The sequence below is a fragment of the Esox lucius genome, chromosome 11 (genome assembly GCF_011004845.1).
Source record: "Esox lucius isolate fEsoLuc1 chromosome 11, fEsoLuc1.pri, whole genome shotgun sequence".
NCBI classification, from domain to species: domain Eukaryota; kingdom Metazoa; phylum Chordata; class Actinopteri; order Esociformes; family Esocidae; genus Esox; species Esox lucius.
Window position 1 is genome coordinate 7,554,701 of NC_047579.1, and position 24,869 is coordinate 7,579,569.

Genomic DNA, 24,869 nt, shown 5'->3' on the forward strand with positions numbered 1-24,869 from the left:
GAAAATTATTGATATTGCAAACTAGATTAGACAATACGTTTAGTAAAAGAGCTCAAGGTGCTTATGTGAGATCACGAGCAAAGTGGATAGAGGAAGGAGAAAAGAACACCTCGTATTTTTGTAATTTAGAGAAGAGAAGACAGGAAATCAAGGCAATATCAAGTTTACTGATGAATGAAGTTGAGTGTAAGGACAATAAAACCATGGAAAATGCAGTGTTTACATTTTATAATAATCTTTACACCTCTGCATATTCCAAAATAGATTATTCCAAATTTTTAAATGAAATTAAGGACTTCATACCTAAGATTGATGTTTCGTTTAAAGAATTCTGTGAATCTGATTTAACAAGAATTGGATGATGTAAGCGTGAAATTGTCTTTGAATAAATCTCCAGGTACCGACGGGCTCACTGCTGACTTTTATTGATAATTTTGGAAAGAAATCAGACATTTATTATTTAAGGCAATTCAAGAATGCATAGAGAAGAATCAATTAATAACATGCATGAAGCAAGGTCTAATAATACTTATTCCTAAACATGGCAAAGACAAAGTCATTTTAGATAATTTAAGACCAATTACACTTCTTAACATTGATTATAAGTTGTTATCCGGAATTATTGCAGCTAGAATGAAGAGGCCTTCCTCAGATAATAAATGAAACTCAGTCTGGCTTCCTTGCTGGAAGATCTATACATAATAACATACGTTTGGTACTAGATTTGATAGAATACAGTCATACATTTGCAGAAAATGGTTTTATTGTATTTTTTGATTTTTACAAAGCCTTTGATTCAGTTGAACACCCCTTTATTTCTGCAGAGGGATATAAAATATTTTGGCGGAACTCTTCTATCTAAGATGGAGAGTATATCAAGAGCCATTTACCCTGCCTTTTCATTAGAAATTTCAAAAAACATGATTAAATTAATAAATAAAATACATGGCATGAATGCCATAGCTTTTTCTGGCTGGCGTACTTAAACTAAAATGGTTGAATTCATTTGTGTGTCATAGTGACTCTTTTTGGTTTAGCATCCCAAATGCAATTTTCCAGAAAATGGGGGGAATTGATTTTGTATTGGTGTGACTATGATTTAAGAGATGATGATGATCATTTTCTCCTAATAAGGTTATTCAGGTTCAAGTAAATACATAATTTCATTCAACTTTAAAGTTGCCTGACACTTGTCCCTGCTCCACCTTTCACATTCGGCTAAAATAATTTACTCATCTGAAGAAAAATCACGTCGACACATTTACTTAGCATTTAATGTTGGATGAATAACTAGCTAGCATGCCGAAATAGCACTATTATGGTTAGCTAGCCAAACTTGCTTTAAACAAATCGTCTGGCAGCAATATTGATAGCTACATCTAAATAACTACATTTAACTGAGTAGTTAGCTAAATAACGCAGCCATGCAAACAAACAGAATGACTGGAGTATACACTTTTAGTACTTGCAGTTTAGTTTCTCAGACAACGTGACTAAAACGTTCCCCCTTGGGGATAACTCAAGTGTACTGAGAAAAACGTCAACTAAGTTTTGTTTTTGTTTCCTGTGTTGCTAATACGAATCTTTAATATTTACTGGCCAGTTAGCCAACTTTGTAGTAGAAGTAATCAAGAATGAATTAGCCAATTAATAAAACGGAACTTACCTTATGTCCTCGCCAAAATATGAGCTGGTTTCAGTGTTTTATGTGCCGGGACAGCCAAGAAAGCATTATATAAAACGGAGGTGCTTTTTTCCCTCCTGCATCTCCACTTTTACTCTTCAATTTCTTCTTTCGTCTTACATATTTGTCCCTCATCAGCTTCCACCTTTTCTGGCAAGTAGCTGGCTCTTTGCACAGAATTTCTCCTATATTATAAAAGGTTCCTCGATTTGAACCATGCCTCCAGGCTCCAGTGTTGTTTCGTCTTTATTGATACAGGAATTTGGCCGGAATTCCGTACTTTCTGTAAAACCCTCCCTCCACCATCCAACCAATCATCACTTGTGCGTCTCTGCGGTTCAGGTACGCGTAAATCCGCGTTTTTAGATTTTTGAGCTGGTGCTCGTAGCAAACGTGGCCTGACTGTGCGGGCCTGTGAGGCCCTCTGTGCAGTCCGCGAATCCTACGCAGAAGCGTTTAACATTTAAGTATAAATCTTCCTTGAAGCCTCTCATGATGCTGAGAGGGAGAGGTTGTATGAGAAGATTAGAGGGGAGGGGAGGAAGTGGAATGTAGAGGTGTTGCTGGGGGTGGGAAGGGGAGTGGTGGTGGCTAACGCTGTAAGTCGATTTCCCTGGGCTACAGGTCTAAGTAGGAGGCTATTGGAAAGGTAGGCCATGAGCTGCCTCACACTCCGGTACGGTAGGTGGCGGTATATGCACCTTCAATGGCTGCGATCAGCCATTCATTTAAGAGGAGAAGAAGAGAAACGACCAGCCAACAATTTAAGCAGAAGAATTTGCAGTTGTATGTTTCGGAGCAGTTGGTTTAATATTTTAAGACATCAGGAACTTTTCCTGAATTACGAATATAGATCCATTTTGCTAAAATGGTAAGTGGTTAAAGAACAGTATTTTTCTTTGTTACTCTGTGTTGTAACCCTTCCCTGTTGTGCACCTCCGTCTTGTTAAAATATTGTTTTTAAGACCAACTTATTTTACAACTTTATGAAATGGACCTGTTCTGAGGAGTTATCTGCCAAAAGATTAAGCGTACGTATTGTTAGGATCGTAAGAAAATACATTCGTATGGTCGTAATAAACGTCATACGTAAAACATGAACCTTAAGCGTGAAATCTCCCTTTAACAACGTTACATTATTAAATTTCATCTCAATGTATTTCCTTAGAAATCGTTTTTCTACGTACAACCTTTTGTGAGTAATCTGGCATCAGCAAAGATATGACCCAAACGTAGCTCTTAAGCTAGCAACAATAAGTTTGACCGCCTGGTCCAGTGCTCTACCAAAGCGTTGTCAACCCTGATTTAATGTTCAAAATAAAAGTCCACAGCTGTTTTTTAGGACTGCATAACGATATTACACCAGTAGTCTATCATTGGTTTAGGCGTTAGGTAAAAATACTTGTGAGAACGACTTGAACACAGTATACCCGTGCATAGAATATCCTTCTGAGCTGCAAAATATAATGAAGTGATTTAGGTCCAGATATTACTTTTAAATATTACAGTCTGGCATGTGCTATTTAATAGCTGTGTTCTGTATATAGTATTCATGGTGGCTGTATGTGGCCGGGAACTTCTGTAGTGATTGCATAATGTTTTAAGACTTTCTCATTTTGCAGCAACAACCTAGAGGGATAAAACCAAATTCCCATATAGCAACACTGTTTGAGTATTTGGGAACACAACAAGTGTGTAGGCCTACACAACAATACAATTTCTATAAGTTTGAGTGATTTTTTTATTACACATGAAACGTATGCACAAACAAAGAACAGTTACATGAAAATCGGCTTTTACAATTAAGAAGGAGACTTAAATTGAAATCGTACAGGATACCTATTTCCGGTTTCCCTGATTTCCTGTTGTTCACACTGCCTCTGTCTTTGAAAATTTATTTCATACAAAATTAGAACCATATTCCCTATTTAGGTATTAGGAGCATAAACTCTATGGCCAGTCAGGCTAACAATTATTCCATGTCGTTGACGATCGGCAACGTTATATAAAGAACTAATGAATTAGGGGTTAAGTGTCCATTGTCTGTCTCCATCAAAGTGGATGAACGACCCAACCCAGTGGCCAGAGGGGTCATATCCTGATATTTACAACCACCTTATTGAATCTTCAGTTAATCTATTCATAACATCTGTCATTTTGTTTTGCTGTATTTTGGTAGTCTGTCCTTTGTGACATTACTGTAAGCTAATTAAATTGCTAACATGTTTAGCAAGCTAACTTGCTAGCACCCTGCAACTATAAGGAAGGCTATAACGTACAGTAGACAATAATTCTATCGTCACCCCTGTCACATACAGTTCACAAACACATGCACAAATGTACTGATTATTGATGCATCCCACCAAATAAATCAAGGGAGTGCCGTGAACCAACCTGACATGATTTTTCATCCTTTTATAGGGATTCCTACAATGCTAGGAATTACAAATTATGATAACATTTACTAACTACAATTTTGTTATTAAAACTCAATTACCTAATTTACATACTTTTTTTTAATAGCTTCCAATCCAGATGACATGGACTTCTAAAACCACTTGCATTTTGTTCACTCACCTTCCTTGTCAAGAGTATGCCCCTTAGTTTTTCCATTTTAGATTTCGGTTAATTTACAGGAATTTCTTTCTAAACGCCTTTTTAATAGCTCACTGTCCATATGAGTTAGAGGTTTATAAACAAGTGTGTTGTGTTCCATTACCTCTTTTCTGGTAGTTTTTCCAAATTAAATATCTGCATTTCATTTTAAAATTACATGCATTATTTACCACTCAGTTACCTAATTCACATGAACTATTTTGAATAGCTTCCAATCCAGATGACATGCACGCCTAAAACCACTTGCATTTCTTTACTGACCTTCTTTATATACAGTACGCCCCTTAGTTTTGCCATTTTAAATTTCAGTGATTTTATCAGCGTATATCCTTCTCTACAATCCTTTTTTGATAGCTCACTATCCATATGAGAGATCTACAAACAAGTGTAATCAATCAAATTTTAGGAAGAAACCTATAGAGGACCCAGGCTCAGAGGGGTGACCTGTCCTCTTCTGGCTTTGCTGGGTGAGATATTAAGAGTACAATTGGAATAATTAATACATTTTTCTGGGCTAAATCCAGAGTCTATTTGATTTTAGACTAGGTCAAAAGTATGACCAGGTGGACAAGGACAGGGACAGCAACAGGCCCCCCAAACCAGGTACTCCTCAGGTGTGGACCAGGACCTCATGTCCTCCTAAAGTTTAAAACTGGAGGAGACTGAGAAAAATTAGTAGTGCATTCCTCATACCCCCCAGCACAATTGTACAGCAGCGTAACACCTTGGAACTGAGAAGGGGGGGCCGGCGACACTGTGCCCAACAGGTAGGACATCAATCCACCCACATTGCCAGGCATCAACCAAAGGGACACCCACCAACCGCAACCACCCTGAATGAGGGCCGAGTATTGCCAGCAGCGTACAGCCCGATTGCACAAGTGCGCAACAGAGAGACAACAAGCCAGTGACTCTTCCCCCGAAAGGCATTGGAGGGAGGGCAACCCAGTGGCGAGCCCACCTGGCAAGACAGCAAGGGTGGATAATATCAAGCCTACTGGTCACCTTCACGCCCCCGGGCCAGGCAACACCTAATTATAAAACGTGCTGCAGAGATTCGTTTTTAGTAGACATTTGAAAGTTTGCACTGAGTTTGTATTTCTAACCTTAATTGGCAGATCATTCCACAGTAGTGGAGTTCTGTGGGAAAAGGCCCTGCCGCCAGCTGTTTGTGTAGAAATTCTAGGTACAATTAAAAGGCCTGCATCTTGCGATTGTAGGTTACGTGTAGGTATGTATGGCTGGATCATTTCAGAAAGCATGTAGGAGCAAGTCCATGCATTGATTTATAGGTTAAGAGTAAAACCTTAAAATCAGCCCTAACCCTAACAGGCAGCCAGTGTAAGGACACTAGGACAGGAGTAATGTGTTCAATATTTTTTGTTCTAGTTAGGATTCTAGCAGCCGTGTGCAGCACTAAATAAAGTTTATTTATTAGTTTGTCTGGGTGACCAGAGAGAAGAGCATTGCAGTAATGTAGTCTAGATGTAACGAAAGCATGGATACATTTTTCTGCATCATTTTTTGATAGAAAGTTTCACATTTTTGCAATGTTTCGAAGATGAAAATAAGCACCTCTTGAGACTTACACTCGCCTAAAGGATTATTAGGAACACCTGTTCAATTTCTCATTAATGCAATTATCTAATCAACCAATCAAATCGCAGTTGCTTCAATGCATTTAGGGGTGTGTTCCTGGTCAAGACAATCTCCTGAACTCCAAACTGAATGTCAGAATGGGAAAGAAAGGTGATTTAAGCAATTTTGAGCGTGGCATGGTTGTTGGTGCCAGATGGGCTGGTCTGAGTATTTCACAATCTGCTCAGTTACTGGGATTTTCACGAACAATCATTTCTAGGGTTTACAAAGAATGGTGTGAAAAGGGAAAAACATCCAGTATGCGGCAGTCCTGTGGGCGAAAATGCATTGTTGATGCTAGAGGTCAGAGGAGAATGGGCCGACTGATTCAAGCTGATAGAAGAGCAACTTTGACTGAAATAACCACTCGTTACAACCGAGGTATGCAGCAAAGCATTTGTGAAGCCACAACACGCACAACCTAGAGGCGGATGGGCTACAACAACAGAAGACCCCACCGGGTACCACTCCAACAAATAGGAAAAAGAGGCTACATTTTGCACGAGCTCACCAAAATTGGACAGTTGAAGACTGGAAGAATGTTGCCTGGTCTGATAAGTCTCGATTTCTGTTGAGACATTCAGATGGTAGAGTCAGAATTTGGCATAAACAGAATGAGAACATGGATCCATCATGCCTTGTTACCACTGTGCAGGCTGGTGGTGGTGGTGTAATGGTGTGGGGGATGTTTTCTTGGCACACTTTAGGCCCCTTAGTGCCAATTGGGCATCATTTAAATGTCACGGCCTACCTGAGCATTGTTTCTGACCATGTCCATCCCTTTATGACCACCATGTACACATCCTCTGATGGCTACTTCCAGCAGGATAAAGCACCATGTCACAAAGCTCGAATCATTTCAAATTGGTTTCTTGAACATGACAATGAGTTCACTGTACTGAAATGGCCCCCACAGTCACCAGATCTCAACCAAATAGAGCATCTTTGGGATGTGGTGGAGCGGGAGCTTTGTGCCCTGGATGTGCATCCCACAAATCTCGGTCAACTGCAAGATGCTATCCTATCAATACGCGCCAACATTTCTAAAGAATGCTTTCAGCACCTTGTTGAATCAATGCCATGTAGAATTAAGGCAGTTCTGAAGGCGAAAGGGGGTCAAACACAGTATTAGTATGGTGTTCCTAATAATCCTTTAGGTGAATGTATATGTTCTTCAAAGGAGAGGTCAGGGTCAAGGGTAACACTGAGGTTTTTTGGGATACGACCATGCAGCCGTCGAGATTCACAGTGAGATCTGCTAACAACGCTATGTGTCTTGGGTCCTAAAACGAGCATTTCTGTTTTCCTTGTTTAAGAGCAAGAAATTCTCTCTCATCCACTTCCTAATATCTGAAACGCATGCTTCCAAAGTAGCTAATTGTGGGGTTTCTCCATGCTTCATTGAAATACATAACTGTGTGTCATCAGCATAACAGTGGAAATGTACATTGTTATTTCAGATTACATCGCCCAGAGGGAGCATATATAGTGAGAACAATAATGGGCCCAGAACCGAGCCTTGAGGAACACCAAAGCATACCTTTGACTTGTCAGAGGATATGCCATCCACACTAACAAACTGATGTCTTTCAGATAAATAAGATTTAAACCTGACTAGAACATGTCCACGTAGCCCAATATGGGTTTCCAGTCTCTCTAAGAGAAGGGAGTGATCAATAATGTAAAAATCTAAGATCAAGAAACAACAGGACTGATGCGGAACCTTTGTCTGAGGCCATTAGAAGGTAATTTGTTACCTTCACGAGTGCAGTCTCAGTACTATGATGGGATCTGTTACCGGACTGTAGTATCTCATAAACGTTATTTGTCTTCAGGAAGGCATTCAGATGTTCGGAAACACATTTTCCTAAGATTTTTGAGAGGAACGGGAGGTTCGATATTGGCCTATCATTGTTTAATATGTTTGGATCCAGATTCATTTTTTTTTAGGAGAGGCATGATTTCCGCAATTTTTGTGAGTTTGGTTCACATCCGGAGGAAAGGGAGCAATTTATTATGTTCAGCATTGGCTGACCTAGCACAGGAAATAGCTCCTTAAGTAATTTTGTTGGAATCGGGTCTAGCTGAGAGTTTGTGGGTTTAGAACTCATTACAAATTTATTGAATGTGTCGAGCGATAAAAATTCAAGTGTCCATAACTATTTAAGGAGTCAGTTATTTGTTTTCTAATGGTGATGATCTTTTCATCAAATTAGTTCATGTATTCATTACAACTGAAGTGAAGACCCACTTCACTTGCTAAGCTTTGCTTTTTTGTTAACTTTGCAACTGTATCAAAGTTACATTTTGGATTGTTTTTGTTCACCTCAATCAGGTTGCAGACATGAGTGATTTTCAGTATTGTAGTGTACTGTCAATCCAGGCTAGTCTGAATACTTCCATCTTGGTGGAGCGCCACTTTCCCTCCAATTTTCTGGAGGCTTGCTTAAGTGCTCTAGTATTGTGTGTGTACCAGGGAGCAAATTTCTTGTTGCGTTTTTGTTTTGTTTTTAGTGGTGCAACTGTGTCTAATGTATTTCGCAGTGTTGAGTTTAGATCCTCGATTTGATCATTTACAGATTTATTTACTCTGTCGTTAATGAGCGAACTTGTAAGAATATCAAGGAATTTATTTGTAGTCCGAGAATTTATATTACAGCTTTTGAAACTCATTGTTTGCGGAGCCAGTGGATTTCTTGTTTTAACGGTAAATGTAATAAAACAGTGATCCGATAATCCAGGATTTTGGGGGGAAATTATTAGATCTACAATATCAATTTCTCGTGACAGGACTAAATCTAATGTGTGATTGTGGCAATGTGTGGGACCTGAGACATGTTGGATAAAACCCATTGAGTTAATTATGGCTTCAAAGGCTTTTTGAAGAGGATCATTGGACTTTTCCATATGAATATTGAAATCGCCAAAAATTAGAATACTATCTGCCATGACTACAAGGTTAGACAATAATTATGGAAACTCATTAAGGGACATTGTGTATGGCCCAGGGGGCTTATAGATGGTAGCTATGAGTAAAACTTCAAAAGAATGAAACTCAGTTATATGTTTGAGTAAATTTATATTTATTGTCAGAAATATTAGCAACACCCCCTCCTTTTCGGGATGCACGGGGGATCACTAGTTTAACCAGGAGGAGAGGCCTCATTTAAGGCAATGAATTCATTAGGCTTTAGCCACGTTTCACATAAACCGATAATATCTAGTTTATGATCAGAGATTAATTTATTTACTGCAACTGCCTTTGGAGCAAGGTCTAACATTTAGGAGTCCCATTTTGAGATACAGTCATTTTTATTTGTGACCGAGGTGGAAGAAGGCTTTATCTTAATAAGGTTGTTTTTGTTAGCACTACCTTGTTTAACTTTTCTCAGCCTGGAACGAGTCACAGTGGCAATAGGTAAAGCTGTACTAACTACTCTGGCTATGCTATCGACAGACTCCACTATGCTAGCAGGCTGACTAACAGCATGACCTGCACCCTATCTCATGGTGAGGCTATAGGAGTGAGACTCCTGTCAATGTTCCTAGATAAAAGAAGAGCACCACTGCAGCTAGGATGGAGTCCATCGCTCCTCAGCCGATCACGTTGGGCCCTATTTCTGGGAGAGTCCCAAAAAGAAAGCCAGTTATCAACAAACTCTACCTCCTGTGATGGGCAGAACTCCGTTTTCAGCCAGCATTTGAGTTGCACAAGTCTGCTGTAGATCTCGTCACTACCCCTAGCTGGTAGGGGGCCAGAGACAATTACTCGATGCCGACACATCTTTCTAGCTAGTTTACACGCTGATACTATGTTCTGCTTTGTAACCTCTGACTGTTTCATCCTAACGTTGTTGGAAATTGGAAATTGCAAATCAAAGGGGCGTATTCTTGACAAGGAACGTCTGTGAACAAAATGCAAGTGGTTGTAGAGGTCCATGTCATCTGGATTGGAGGCTAAAACATTGTATAGATTGATCAATTCTGATATAATCACCGAAATGTAAAAGGGCAAATCTAAAGATCAGTGACCAACATACAAGTGGTTGTAGGTGTATATGTCACCTCTATAGGAATCTATTAAATGTAATGTATACGGTTTAACAACCAAAATATATGTAGAAAATGTATAGTTTGGTTTAATAACACACAATGTGTCTGTACCTTCACATGGGCACGTATTATTAGGTTGACACAAAATAACATATATTTTTGTCACATTGAATCAGTGGTATTTCACTTTCATGACGGTCCCTAAACTACTGAACAGACATTCAACAGCGTTTTGTAACATTTTGTGCACTGCTACACAAATAGTTTGATTTACGATAAAATCAAAGGGTGTACCTTACTCTCTACACTAAACATATTGTAAATAGTCACTGTCGTCTTTGTACGATATTCTATTTTTTGGAAGAGGTATTGACGATCAAACTCTGAATATCAAACATAGAACTAAATTTAGCCCGGTACTTGTAATATTTTTTGTAGAATTGGCCATTGGTGACTAGTAAACAGTATCCTTGGTATTTCATTTTGTGAGTAATTATTTAGCATAATACATTTATAGATTTACATTTGATTAATTAGCCTACGCAATAAGCCGAATCTCCTATTGAAAAACGGTATCGTGAGTGGCCTATAGTCTATGGTTTGTATTATGTTTCAATACTAGCCTAATTAAAGTTTTTCAATGGTCACGGAAATCTTGTATTTCATTTGTAAATTCCTTTGATATTCAACCAAGGCTCTGATCATTCATCTGGGATTATTGCGCATTCATCCATTGATGTCATACATTCAGTGAGCGGTGTATTGCGCCTGGGTACCATTTGGATACCAGGGTAAGGGAGCCGTGGGCTGTTGGCGAATTATGTCTGAAAACAGGGTAAAAAAAACAAACCGGTAAATCGTCTCGGAATAATTTTCCTTATTTGAGTTTAGAATTCTGACAATGGAAACATTTTATATACACCTATTTAGGAAAGTAATGGAAGGAGGTTGTAACTTTCAGAATGGAAGTTTTATTTTAATTACAAACTCAAACACCAATTTACGTAGGTATTTGACCCTCCTGGTGTTAACTATTGTCAGATTTATCCTAATACCTTTCATCCGGTTTAGTTACTTTTATAACAATCTAAAGGTAAAATTGTCAATTTCTCGCATCTGTATTGTTCAATAATGTATATTTGTTTTCACTTTCCAAGGAAATGATGATCCGTGATATAAGTGAAACGTATTTTCCCTTCTCTTGGGTCAGGTTAAGGAAAGTGCACCACAGGTCTATTATGATCGTGATTGTTTTTATTTTTCCCCATTGTGATCATAATTTATTCCAACAAACATGTATATCAGTCATGGATGCCTCTGATTTTGTCTTTATTATAGCAGAGGGAGGACAAACCCAGCCTCCTGCTCTCCTTCCACACTGAGCCCAAACAAGAGTCACTGGATTCTGATTGTGAAGCTCAGTGGGCATTGAGGGATTCAGAGATGACATCAGTAAAGCTGGAAGATAAAAGTCAAACACTGTGGCTGAACGTTATCGTTAAAGATGAAGAGGAGGAGAAGAATGTGGTTATCGTTAATAATGGAGAGGGAGATTTACTCACTCAAGGTTAGAACTGGTGTAATGTTGTCATTGTCAATGTAGTAATTTGAGGTTTTTGGCGGTCCGCGTTAACTGAGCTGGCCTCAAAGAGCGAATGTCACTGCCTGACTGACTGACTACCCCTTATTAAGTAGCGTAGTGGTTAGAGACACGGACTCCGGATCAACCGATTCCATCTCCAGTCAAAACACATTATTCCTTAGGGTTTGTTCAGGACAGCCAAAAATTTCACTGTGTACAACCTTCAGTAGATACGTTATAGGAAGCATAAATTAAAACAGTTCTGATGGATATTAAAATGTGTTCAGGATAGTCAAACGCTTCACTGGCTACACAATTCTCTCGTCTTTTCACAAAACAGTTAGTTATTGTCACCTTTGCTGCTGTGCAAAGGCAAAGCCTGTAACTCTATCTTTGGTCGGAAATTAGTTATTGTCATTTTTGGAACATTTAAAGATCTGCTTCATCATGACAAATATTTTGAGTATTTTTTTAAATGATTTTTTATTTATTATTATTATTATTTTAGAAAATAGTGCTAGAGAAGCCAAGGCAGAATCACGTAACATCAGTTACGGTTATTTTTCTTTGTTTCGCTGCACTCCGGAACACTTAAATTGAGTTAAGGTGTTTTGCTTTTGTTTTGCTGTGCATCAGTGAAGTTACTGAGTTACGGCGTCATGCCCATGTATTAATATAAGATTAGGCTACAACATAAATTGATGGAGGATGGATGGATAGACTAGCAATCTACAAAAATAAGTTGTTAGCTAACAATTAACTACTTGACAAACAAATCCAAGTGCTAGGCTAACTTATTGACAAACAAAAACATACTTCACCCAAAAGAGATCAGAATGCAAACAAAGCATTGGAAACAAACAAAAACTATTTGGCTTGCCAGCCAATCATACGCAATGAAGTGTGATGCAGGGTAGTCAGTGACAGCCCGACATTGACAGCCAAGGAATTAAATAGGTCACCTAACTTTTCTTGTATCTTGCTTAAAATGCATTGCAGCGTTCAATCCACAACATGACTTTTGAACATTTCTCGCTGGCGTTCAACACGATAAATCCATAACATGAGTCGTTTTTGAGTTTCTTAATCTGGCATTCATCCAATTCTGTCCAAAACACGAGTGTTGTATCCTTTAATGTTCATTGCGTTAGTAAACCTTGCTCTCGATGAAATGGTTGCAAAACGTTATCCTCCTTCGTGCAAAACGTTATTCCCCCACATGCTAAACAATTTGGTTTGATCAATATCATCTGTCTACATTTATCATGTCAACAAACAATACAATGTTAATCATTCATACAGATTTAATATAGTGATCCGCAACCAAGTGAGCAATCAAATGGAAGTTGACGCCTTATGCCTTGGCATGACCCCTTTATTATTTTGCAGACAAGGCAAAGGCAGAGTACATTAACTTCTGAATGAGGGTCGAAGGTAAAGTTTGGGCTCAAGATTATTATATAGATAAATAACTTTGTTTAAAAAACAAAGAATTGCCACATTTTCTATATTTTGCCTACAATTAATTTGCCTTGACAACAAAACAACTTTAAAGTCATTTTTCTTCATTCTACACTCTGGCGAGTTAAGGTCTTTTGCCTTTGTAGGGCATTATATTGATAGATATTTCTGGTGGATTTTCAAATGATGTCAGGGCTCCAAACAAAAAAAATCAATTAAGGAGCCATTGGCTCCTATAGGGGGAAAAAACAGGCACCAAATATTTTTTTTAAGAGCCACATAACAATGTGTTCATTACTTCATTACATTAAGTCACCCTGTTGTGTGCAATTTGTGCATGTCTCTCCTCTTCTTACAGTTTCAGCATTTTCATCTTGTGAATGTTCTGGAAACTGAAGTTTATTTGGGAACTGAATGTCACTTACGACTTAAGAACTATATACAGTCAAATACAAAAATGTATATATCATTATGGTATTTAGAATTTCAGGGACGTCGCATAACTGCCAGATTCAAACTGTGCTTTAGCGCGTTGGTTGGCGCTGAGGCAGTCGGACGTGTTCAGCGCTGTCATATTAGGCTATCACAACTATGCAGTGTTTTCAACCTCATACTGTTTATTTTAGGTTTCAGACATTTTAATACACATTTAATAATGCAGGAGTAAAATAATACATTTGGAGGTTGTTAAATACACATTGATGTCTGTGGAAGCAGCAATAACAATCTATTCAAATATAATTTTGCCGACGTCTGTTATTCATATCAGACAAACAACCTGCGTGAAGTTGGCCCCCCCACCAACGGAAAACGTCATCAAACTATGCTCGTTCGTTTGTGCTCCATTTGTGCTGGAAAAAGTTTCGTTTGTGCTGCTTCGTTTTTTTTTAGATTTTTAGGTCTCTCTGAGATCAACCAACCCCCCCAAATTCTCCAAATTCACCTAAAATAGTCTCAATCGTTTGTGCTACGTTTGTGCTACGTTTGTGCTGGTAAAAGTTTCGTTTGTGCTGCTTTGGGTTTTAAAATATTAGACATTGAATTATTGACGATGACGTCACCAGCCCCCCCACATGCTCCAAATTCACCCAAAATAATCTTGTTCGTTTGTGCTTCGTTTGTGCTGGTTTGTGCCGGTAAAAAGTTTCGTTTGTGCCGCGTTGGGTTTTAAAATATCAGAAATGTAATCAAATTAATATTTAGGCCTATAGGCTACAAATTAGGCTCACTGAATAAAATAGATAAATCAATGGTCACAAGATCAAAAATTGTCAGACAGCTCTGTATTTTGGTTTGTAGTTAGTCAGTAGCCTATAGCCTATGAGCATTTTATTTCGGTTTTGTCTATTCAATCTCTAAAATGTTAAATGCTAATAAAGATGATTTAATAGAACATCATGCAATTTCTTATCAGGTTTTTTGTAGTCCTGTAATGTTTAATAAAACGTAATGTTTTTCTTTTATTAGGCCTAAGTCACTCTTATCTTCTGCTACTCTATGAGCAAAATGGATTTGTGCGCGTGTGCCATCAAGTCGTAGTTTAAATGTAACTTCAGCATTTTTGGGCAAGAAAACAGCTAAACTATCCTGGAGGTGAGCACACTTTTAAAGTAGATTTGACGAAGACGTTCTGTCATCACATAATTTGTTCAATAAACAATTATCCTCACTTCAGTGTCTTCTGATTGTATTTTATTTTTACGAGTCTCATCTGCTACATTCCACTCCCACCACTAGAGGCAAGTGACACTTCCATTCGAGAATGCTCTTGTTTAAAATTGTGTAGAGTTAGTGTTTTTTTTGGAATCAGAATAATTGAGGGTAATTATGTTTTTCTTATGCCAGATGCCCAAGAAACCAGCAGTCGACAGGGATTCCATTTTCACAGTCCTGTGTTCATCAAGAGGCCATAATCCAAAATGGCAACATAGCTACTCCTAATGAGAGAATCTGGACAAAGCTTAGTAAACAGCTAGACAACAAGATCACTGCAAAGGCACTATACACTTTTGTTAAATTAAACAGACACAACATCTGGAATGCTTCAGGGTTTACTCATGGAAGTGATCATGAAACAAGCCAGGGTCCCTTTCCTCCAGTCCAAAAGATTGCTGCACTTTTGATTTTGAAGTTCCATTTCAGAAATGGATTGAATTTATGCCTAAAACAGTGACATACAAAAAAAAGGAATACACAATTTTGAAGCCTGGTATCTGGACGCATGTGATAAATCATCACATTTGGCAAGAAGTGAATTGCCCCTGCACATTTACTTTTAAAAGAGCCAAGGTCTATCCATCGGTCACAGACAAATATATTGTAATCAGAGGCAACTGTAAGGAGTGTCGTGGCCAAATTCACATAAAATGTGACAAAAAGCCTGAAATAAACAGCACAATGATGTTCAGGTGTTCGCTTAAAAACACTGATGACTCCCTGCATACTGGCTGTTCCAAACGTCCGATGTCTGGTAACTTGCGTGTGCAGATATCCAAAGAACTGTGTGAGGGTAGACAGGAACCCCATGTATGATTATAATTTGGCCACCCTGCGCAAAGCAAAGCAGGAGAGAAATGATTTGGAATTAGGCGACAAGGATCCTATTCTGTCATTGCAGATGCTAAAATACAGTGCCCCTCACAGTGGTAGCATTAAAGACATTGGACTAGACAAGTTTTTTTGTCACTATTGGAGCCAAACACAAATGTATATGTACAAGACATTATTAAAGACATCTACTAACCCCACTGTGAGTTTTGATGCAACTGGCTCAGTGGTGAGGAAACTACAGAGACCAAATGGCAAGTCTGACCATATATTCCTTTATCAGAGTGTTGTGGCAGGGGGTGAGAGCTTAAGTGTCCCAGTGGTGCAAATGCTGTCAGAGAGACATGATGTTAATGCCATAACACATTGGCTGACAGAATGGATACGCGCAGGTGCACCTACTCCAAAAGAGGTTGTGAGTGACTTTTCTCTGGCTTTGCTCTGAGCTTTGGTCAAGGCTTTTACTTCTCATCCTGATCTTAAGACCTACATCAATGAATGCTGTGGTGTCTTACTCGGTAGACAGTCAGCAAAAGTCCCACCTTGTTTCGTGCGGGTTGATGTTGCTCACTGCATCAAGATGATCTGCCGGTGGGACTGCTTGGAAAAAAAAGCTCAGCTTCTCATGACACAATCCATGGACGATGCAAGAGAGCTACTAAGATGCATTACTATTGTGGCTCCTAGCGAAACAGAGGGCAGTGACAGCTCTGGAGCCCCCCTCATTTCAGAAAGGTGCAAGAAATGCCTAAAAGCCTGAATTGCAGAAGAGTGTGTCATCATTCCAGATGTAGAGGGTGCGGACCAGGAAGAAGTGGATCCATGTGACCAAACACAGACAGACCTGCAGCAGTGGGTAACAGATATGTGAGGAGAGCAGGTCACTTGCCACATCTAATGGTGATCATGACATTATGCACTTCCTCCCTGAGATTATTCCAAATATAATCTGGCTTGCAAATTACTTACCTCTCTGGACAAGGGTAATGATCCCTCACTTCCGGAGCTCCAAAATCACTGCAAGTTCAGCCAATGTCGAAGCCGAGTTTAAAAACATCAAACGTGGCCTTTTCAAGCATGAACACTTGCCTATTCGAGTGGATTGATTCATTGCTCGACATCTGTCCTTCATTGAAGGCAACATGCGTGTTTTTTCTGCAAAACAAAAGAGTGTGGAAAATGGTGAAGAGGATGAGGCTGTTGCAACAGAGATCGACACAGGAGTCAGTCCACTACCCACCACAACCTGCAGGATAGATGGAAGGCCAGAGATGGATGATTCCTGCTCTGGGAAGTCTGACAATGTCACAAACATCCATCCAACAGATGAAGAAGCTGTTGAAAACTGGAGAGGCTTAGCAGTTCCACCCAAAAAGAGGAAGAGGAGTTCATACCTCTCTCCTTGTCCGGAATGGCTCCATGCAGATCCATCTGTGAGAGGGAAAAGACTCTAAGTGGACCTGTTGAAAAATGGAAACAATCAACAGCCTGTTAAACTCAAGTTTCAAGTTGAAAAGTCAATGACAAAACGCACTTGTGTTTCATTAACAAAACGGTGCTCTTCACAGAATTGTGGTCTCCGCAAACAAGTCACAAGGGAAATTGCATTTGTTTGTATTTCTGTTGCTGTACTGCAGGCTTCTGGCATGGCTCATCTTCAGACCGCGGTGGAAGAAGGCCTTGACCTTCCGGAGTCCCCCTGCCTCAGGCCGATCCAAAGTCCTTTACAGTGTCCCTCTGCAATCAAGCCAGATACTTCAGAAAAAGTGCTCTGTGCAGGGAAAGTTTCTCACAGTTACAGTCTGGGAGAACTTATGTGGATTGACACTGACCTGGGAAGCAACTCCACAGAATTTCCTTTGAGTGAATTTCCCTCCAATCTGATGCTCCAGGGAAAGAGATTTACTTTACGGGCAGTCATTGCTTTTAGAGGGGGCTTAACCCAGGATGCTCTTGGACATTATGTGGCCTATTGCAGGAGGTCTCCATGTGTCTGGCAGATGTATGACGACCTGAGAAGTGGAGTGACCGGAGCGTCAGATAAAAGCAATATATGCCCACATGCTGTATTATACACAAGACTGATTGCACCATTTAATTTCACATGTTTAATTATTTTTTTAGAATTTTTGGTATGCCACACACCCTTGTTTTCCTACTCCTGTTAGGAGAAGTACTGTGCTATTTTATGGAAGTTTGCACTCAAGTCTATTATTTTGTGTGGTATCTTTGGTTTGAAGACAGATTGTAACTTGTCAGTATTAAGTGTTTTTAAGTTCAAGTTTTTAAAGGTATATATTTTTTGTTAATGGATGTTCGATAGAAAATAATAAAATTTGAAAAGTTAAATATATTATTCCAATAATACTGCAGTTTTATATGTGAATACATAGTAAAGTGATTAAGAGTAATTTATTCCTGTAATCAAAGCAGATTTTTAGCATAATTAGTTCAGTGTCACATGATCCTTAAGAAAACATTCTAAAATAGCTAGCCTACTGATGTTATGAATTTGATGCTCAAGAAACATTATACATTTTGAAAACAGTTGTGCTGCTTATTATTGTTCTGTTCTTCTTCTGAAAACCAATATATACAACAATTCAAATATTTTGGTTAAGTAATGTAGCCTATATAAAAAAATTACACTTTTATTTAGCAAGGATGTAATTAATTAATAAAAGGTTGATCAACATTGATCAAAATTAAGAACCTTTCTTAACTGAACACCAATAATAATTGAGCATACAATCAACATTTTACGATGATTTCTAATGAATCATGTGAAATTGAAAACTGGAGTAGGTCTAATGATACAGAACATTCTGCTTTTACATCACAGGAATAAATGACATAGTAATTATACATATAATATATAACAAAAAAAAATAGAAAATAGCAAATAGCTTGTAATGTTTAATAAAAATAAAAAAGCCATAGTGAGCTTAAGAGACATATAGGCCTATGGCCTTTACAATACACACGTGTATTAACACAGCAAACAGATTATGGTGCGTGTATTTGTGACAATTTTTATATTATTAACAAAACACAGCATACAGTAAGTAAAAACACTTACCTTGAAGTTTATGTTGCATCCACACATCCTGTGATCCGCATCAGTGTTCGTTAAAAGTTGAAAACGCACAGGATAACAGTAACCTATAAGTGAATATTGTGATTTGGTTTGCCGATTCTTTAGGTCTTACCTTGTTACTTCAACTAACCTACTGTTAAAAAAGTGGGCTGGTGCACAGTCTATAATTCTCTCTGTGTCTTTCCCATTCAGTTAGTTGTGCACAAACGGAGCACAAACGAACGAGAATTTGGAGCATGTGGGGGCTGGTGACGTCATCGTCTATTATTCAATGTCGAATATTTTAAAACCCAACGCAGCACAAACAAAACTTTTACCGACACAAACCAGCACAAACGGAGCACAAACGAACGAGACTATTTTGGGTGAATTTGGAGCATGTGGGGGGGCTGGTTGACCTCAGATTGACCTACAAATATTATTTTAATATCTTAAATACTGAAGCAGCACAAACAAAACTTTTTACATCACAAACCAGCACAAACGAATGAGACTATTTTGGGTGAATTTGGAGCAGGTGGGGGGGCTGGTGACGTCATCGTCTATCATTCAATGTCGAATATTTTAATCCCCCACCGCGGCAAAAATTAAACTTTTACCGACACAAACCAGCAAAACGAAGCACAAACGAACGAGACTATTTTGGGTGAATTTGGAGAATGTGAGGGGGCTGGTTGACCTCTGATTGACCTAATAATATTATGTTAATATCTAAAAAACCGAGGCAGCACATACGATGGTTTTTCCAGCACAAACGGAGCACAAACGAACAAGCATAGCTTGAAGACGTTTTGCGTTGGTGGGGGGGCCAACTTCACGCAGGTAGACAAACATAGTGGAAGTAACTATTAAGTTTATTCTATTCATCTCACAGTTCACCGGCATCTTTCTTGCATGTATTTCGGGGGGAAATGATGAATAACGTGCTGTTAATCTGACTGACAGGACCACATTGCGGCGATCAAGATTATTTATAAAGATTTTTAAACAACCAAACACACTACTGGTTATAAAACATGCACGTAGGATGCAAATTTTACAATCAAAGGGAGTACATTTGTATTGTCGCCAATGGCAACCTTGGCAGAAATTTCACTCGCAAATAAATATAATTTAAACTTTAAATGCCAAGTATAGTTTCGTGAGCAGCGACAGCTGTGCGTCTTGAGCAATAGTCACGTTTGGTTGAAGATTTGTGCGGGTGGTGCGCACTGTTGGTGTGTCCTGTGTGTGCGTCTGACGGTGATCGTTCAACAATTGCCGTAAAATGTGGCTCGTTTACTCCGAACCTAGCGAGTTTCAAATCCATTGGCTGTCATTTGAGGGAGTTACATGCTACCAAAGACGTGCTCGCGCGTAACCGGTGCCAGACTGCATGTCTTTGCTTACGTGGTGCGAAGCATATGCAGAAAGATAAACTATGTCTGGTTAAATGCTAGAGACCCTTCTTTTCAGGAATACCAATTATTTCGGTGTTAAAACCTAGGAAGGTTTGAATATCATGTGATGAACATGAATCGTTTTGCATTATAAAAACAGAATTTATCAAATAAAACGATGCTTGGTTATATCTCTGGGACCATCAAGATAAGAAATCAGAAGAAGACGGTTCAATGTAAGTACACAATTTACCACCAGACACCAAACTAGCGACCCTGGTGCCATTTTGTGGATGTTGACTATACTCAAACACTTTCATAGGAGTTTGTCGCTGTAATAGCTACTTTAAAATGTGTACTGCAGTTAGATAAATGAGATTCTAAGCTTTCTGCACATATATAATATGCCTATAAAAAATATATATTTACAACACTTTGCACACTTTGTGGCATAAACGTTTGGTGTCCCGGCGCCGGGACGGTTGCAGCTCAGTGGAGGCAACAGGTGTATGATGAAACAAAAGGTTAAACATTTTATACAGTCATAAACAGATTATAAAACAATATAATCTAGAATTTACATACATATTTAAATTGTCTTACATTATGATGCTTTTGTTCCTGGCTTCACTACTTGCAAAATCCTTCACAATGTCATCAAAGTCTAATGTTTTTATAAAAAACTTTCAAGAACCATAAGAGAAAATCGCCTGAAGACATTTTTGGCTCGTATTGTGAAATTTAATTAAGGGCCACATTTGTTTTGTACTTTGTGGATCATAAGTTTGCAGGCCCAAAAGAAAAACAGCATGTCCCCCATGTCTAAATAATATAAATTCAGATTCTGATGTATGAGAATGGGCTGGTGGGTTGTTTTTACTTTCCCTCAAAACTATTTTACTATTTTATCTATTTAAAACTTTTTTTCTTCCATCAAAATATAAAATCCTGCTTTCCACTCTAATCAGCAAATATTTTGCATTTCTTCCTCTAATGGTTGTCATGTCTGCACGCATGGCTAATCCCAGGTACACTTAAAGGCTTTGTCTCAAAGCTGTCAAAGGGTCTCTTTGCCCCTAAATCACATAACAATTCGAGTGCCCTAACTGAAATTGTAAGGTCTCCATCACTCCGCTGTGGAATAATGCTAGTTGCTAGAATCCTTGATAATACTGTGTCCCAAAATGTGTCTAAATCCCTTTTCATGTCTGTCACAGATGGGATTCCTGAAGTGGAGACACTTGGAGAGAAACAACAGGAAGACTACAATCATAAGAAGTCTCACCACTGTCCCCACTGTGAAAAACGTTTCTCATCTCTTTCACTGTTACAAAAACACATTAAGATCCATACTGGAGAGAAGCCTTACTCCTGTTCTGACTGCGGGAAGTGTTTTTCTCGATTAGGTCACCTTAAAGTTCACCAGCGCATACATACTAGTGAGAAGCCTTACTCCTGTTATGATTGCGGGAAGTGTTTCTCTCAATTAGGTCACCTTAAAGTTCACCAGCGCATACATACTGATGATAAGCCTTACTCCTGTTCTGACTGTGGGAAGTATTTCTCTGGATTAGGTAACCTTAAAGTTCACCAGCGCATACATACTGGTGAAAAGCCTTACTCCTGTTCTGACTGTGGCAAGTGTTTCTCTCAATTAGGTCACCTTAAAGTTCACAAGCGCATACATACTGGTGATAAGCCTTACGCCTGTTCTGACTGTGGGAAGTGTTTCTCTCATTTAGGTCACCTTAAAGTTCACCAGCGCATACATACTGGTGATAAGCCTTACGCCTGTTCTGACTGTGGGAAGTGTTTCTCTCGATTAGGTCGCCTTGAAGTTCACCAGCGCATACATACTGGTGAGAAGCCTTACTCCTGTTTTGACTGTGGGAAGTGTTTCTCTCGATTAGGTCACCTTAAAGTTCATCAGCACATGCATACTGGTGAGAAGCCTTACTCCTGTTCTGACTGTGGGAAGGGCTTCTCTCGATTAGGTCACCTTAAAGTTCATCATCGCATACATACTGGTGATAAGCCTTACTCCTGTTCTGACTGTGGGAAGTGTTTCTCTCAATTAGGGAAATTTAAATTTCACCAGCGCATACATACTGGTGATAAGCCTTACTCCTGTTCTGACTGTGGGAAGTTTTTCTCTCGATTAGGTAACCTTAAAGTTCACCAGCGCATACATAATGGTGAGAAGCCTTACTCCTGTTCTGACTGTGGGAAGTGTTTCTCTCAATTAGGTCACCATAAAGTTCACCAGCGCATACATACTGGTGTTAAGCCGCACTCCTGTTCTGACTGTGGGAAGGGTTTCTCTCATTTAGGTCACCTGAAAGTTCACCAGCAAATACATACTGGTGATAAGCCTTACTCATGTTCTGACTGTGGGAAGTGTTTCTCTCAATTAGGTCGCCTTGAAGTTCACCAGCGCATACATACTGGTGATAAGCCTTACTCCTGTTCTGACTGTGGGAAGTGTTTCTCTCGATTAGGTCACCTTAAAGTTCATCAGCGCATGCATACTGGTGAAAAGCCTTACTCCTGTTCTGACTGTGGGAAGTGTTTCTCTCAATTAGGTCACCTTAAAGTTCACCAGCACATACATACTGGTGATAAGCCTTACTCCTGTTCTGACTGTGGGAAGTGTTTCTCTCAATTCGGGAAATTTAAAGTTCACCAGCGCATACATACTGTGAGGTAAACAAATATTTGATCCCCTGCTGATTTTATGTTTTCCCACTGCCAAAGAAATTATCAGTCTATAATATAATGGTAGATTTATTTGAACAGTGAGAGACAGAATAACAACAAACAAATGCAGAAAAACATATGTCCACAGAAGCTTCCTCACTTCCTCAAACAGAAGCTTCCTCACTTCCATCATATCCTGGTAGAGACTTACAGAATGAGTTGGTGACATGAAAGGGGAAACAGTAGGAGGGGTTGGGTTGTTCGGATCACTTTATACTGTATGTGTCTTTCTTAATTTTAAATCCTTCTATATTTGCATAGATTCTGTATGTCGGTATGAAGTATTGCCTGCAAGCGTGTGTTAAAAAAATAACTTCGGTGTTCTGTGTTGTTATTGTGTGTTTGTGTGTTCTGATCTGACCTTTTGGTATCTAGGGCACGAAATTGGCTTTAATCATTTTGATATTCATTTAATGTACAAACTGCCTAAATAAAGTTTGATATTGTGTTACCAGAATAGACAGCACAATTATCCAAGATCTAGTAGGGCTAGAAGAAAATGTGGCACAGTTTACCCCATTTGTTGTCTAGATGGCATTTCATTATCAGATTGATCAATAGTCTGATATTTTTAGTTGTTACAACTTTGATAGACATTTTTTTCGTTTTATTCTGTTTCAATGCATTGTTTTATGTAAAGGATTACTTGAGATTATTGATGAATGTATGCCTTGTTACGAGTTTACACTGCGTTCTTAATTATTAGGCACATTTCTTCAACAATAAAATAAATCTTCAGAAAAACAATCACAATGCTTTATGTCAATTCAAAATATCATTGAACTTCAGTGAGTCATTGAACAGTGAACAGGGAGTTTTGATATTTTTCTGGGGAATATATAAGGGTGCACAATTATTAGGCAACTAAATTACAAAAATAACTTTATTCTGAAATGATAACGTATAACAAATAAGTAACACAAAATGACTATTAAAATTTGTCTTTTCAAAAATAAAGAATTACAAATGGTAGGACTGTACAGTATTTACACATTCATATTTTATGTTACTATCCTGACAGTATTAACACCTTTATTAGTATCAGTACAGTAAATGTCAGCAATGCACATTTGATTTTGAAATCTGCTTTGTTCTATGTTTTAAAAATATGAGCTGAAAGGGAGCCTAATTCTACCCTTGTACAGCAATGTTTATTGTTTGGAGTTGGTTTTCATGTCTGGTGGAGTATGTGTATATTGAAGCTTAATGAGTTAATTGTATTTATCAATACAGGTATTTTTCTTACAAATGCAAGTCATGCTTTTAGCCTGTTCACAACTTTTCAAATTTCAACAATTGTCATTCCAAGGGCAAGCTGCCCTGCTCTGATCCCAGCTGTAACTATCCTAGTTTTGTCTTTGTAGCCTGACCAAACCACCGGGCAATAATCCATTTGTGATAATCTTAGTCTGCAGGACCCGTTTGGTCAGGTGTGATGTTGAAAACGGAGAGCGTCTCCTAACTACTGACATGTTCCCTCCATCTTTACAACCAGTGAATCATTAAGTCACCAGAACAGTTTAGAGTTCAAGCTTTGTTTCCTATACTTGCTCAACTGTAACATTGATTCAACTGAGGTCTTGAACTCTTGTTCCAAATTCAATGTTCTTAGTCTTACGATATGTTTTGGTATAATAATACAAACTGGTAATACCTCCCAGCCACAAGGAATGCATGCAAAGCTGTTAGAGCCGCCTAAATGCGTATTTGTATAAGATAAACAGCATTGATGGCCAGGGGCGTGGTAGTGGGGGGAACAGTGGGCCTGACTACCCAGGGCCCCGTCTAGGGAGAGGGCCCTTTGCAATCCCATAAAATTATTATTTTTTTGTACTTAACATTTTTGTAGCCTAATTCGAATTAATTTGGCCCTCCAATTGATGTCATTATTCATTTCAAAATATATTATTAACACCAACTGAGAGAATGAACTCAGTGCCAGACACTCTGGACCCCCCCCCCCCCCCCAAAAAAAAATTTGTTTAGTCCGCCCATAGACCGCAGCCGGCGGCAAACAAGTAACGTAGTGAGTCTAGAGCCTGGGAGCGCCTGATC

General features: G+C 38.8%; 2 protein-coding genes across 3 annotated transcripts in view; both read left to right on the forward strand.

The window, feature by feature from the left end:
• The window catches only part of LOC117595286 (gastrula zinc finger protein XlCGF28.1-like), a gene marked incomplete at its 3' end in the record, with an annotated part of 42,146 nt that extends 19,469 nt beyond the window's left edge, over positions 1–22,677 (forward strand). Inside the window, exons 3-5 of the mRNA XM_034295517.1 lie at positions 11,330–11,558; positions 21,275–22,219; positions 22,472–22,677. Of these exons, the coding sequence (XP_034151408.1) occupies positions 11,330–11,558; positions 21,275–22,219; positions 22,472–22,677 (1,380 nt within the window). The remainder of the gene's footprint in view (positions 1–11,329; positions 11,559–21,274; positions 22,220–22,471) is intronic.
• LOC109615482 (zinc finger protein 501-like) overlaps positions 1–24,869 on the forward strand; it is a 1,152,720-nt gene that overhangs the window by 551,037 nt on the left and 576,814 nt on the right. The window lies entirely within an intron of this gene.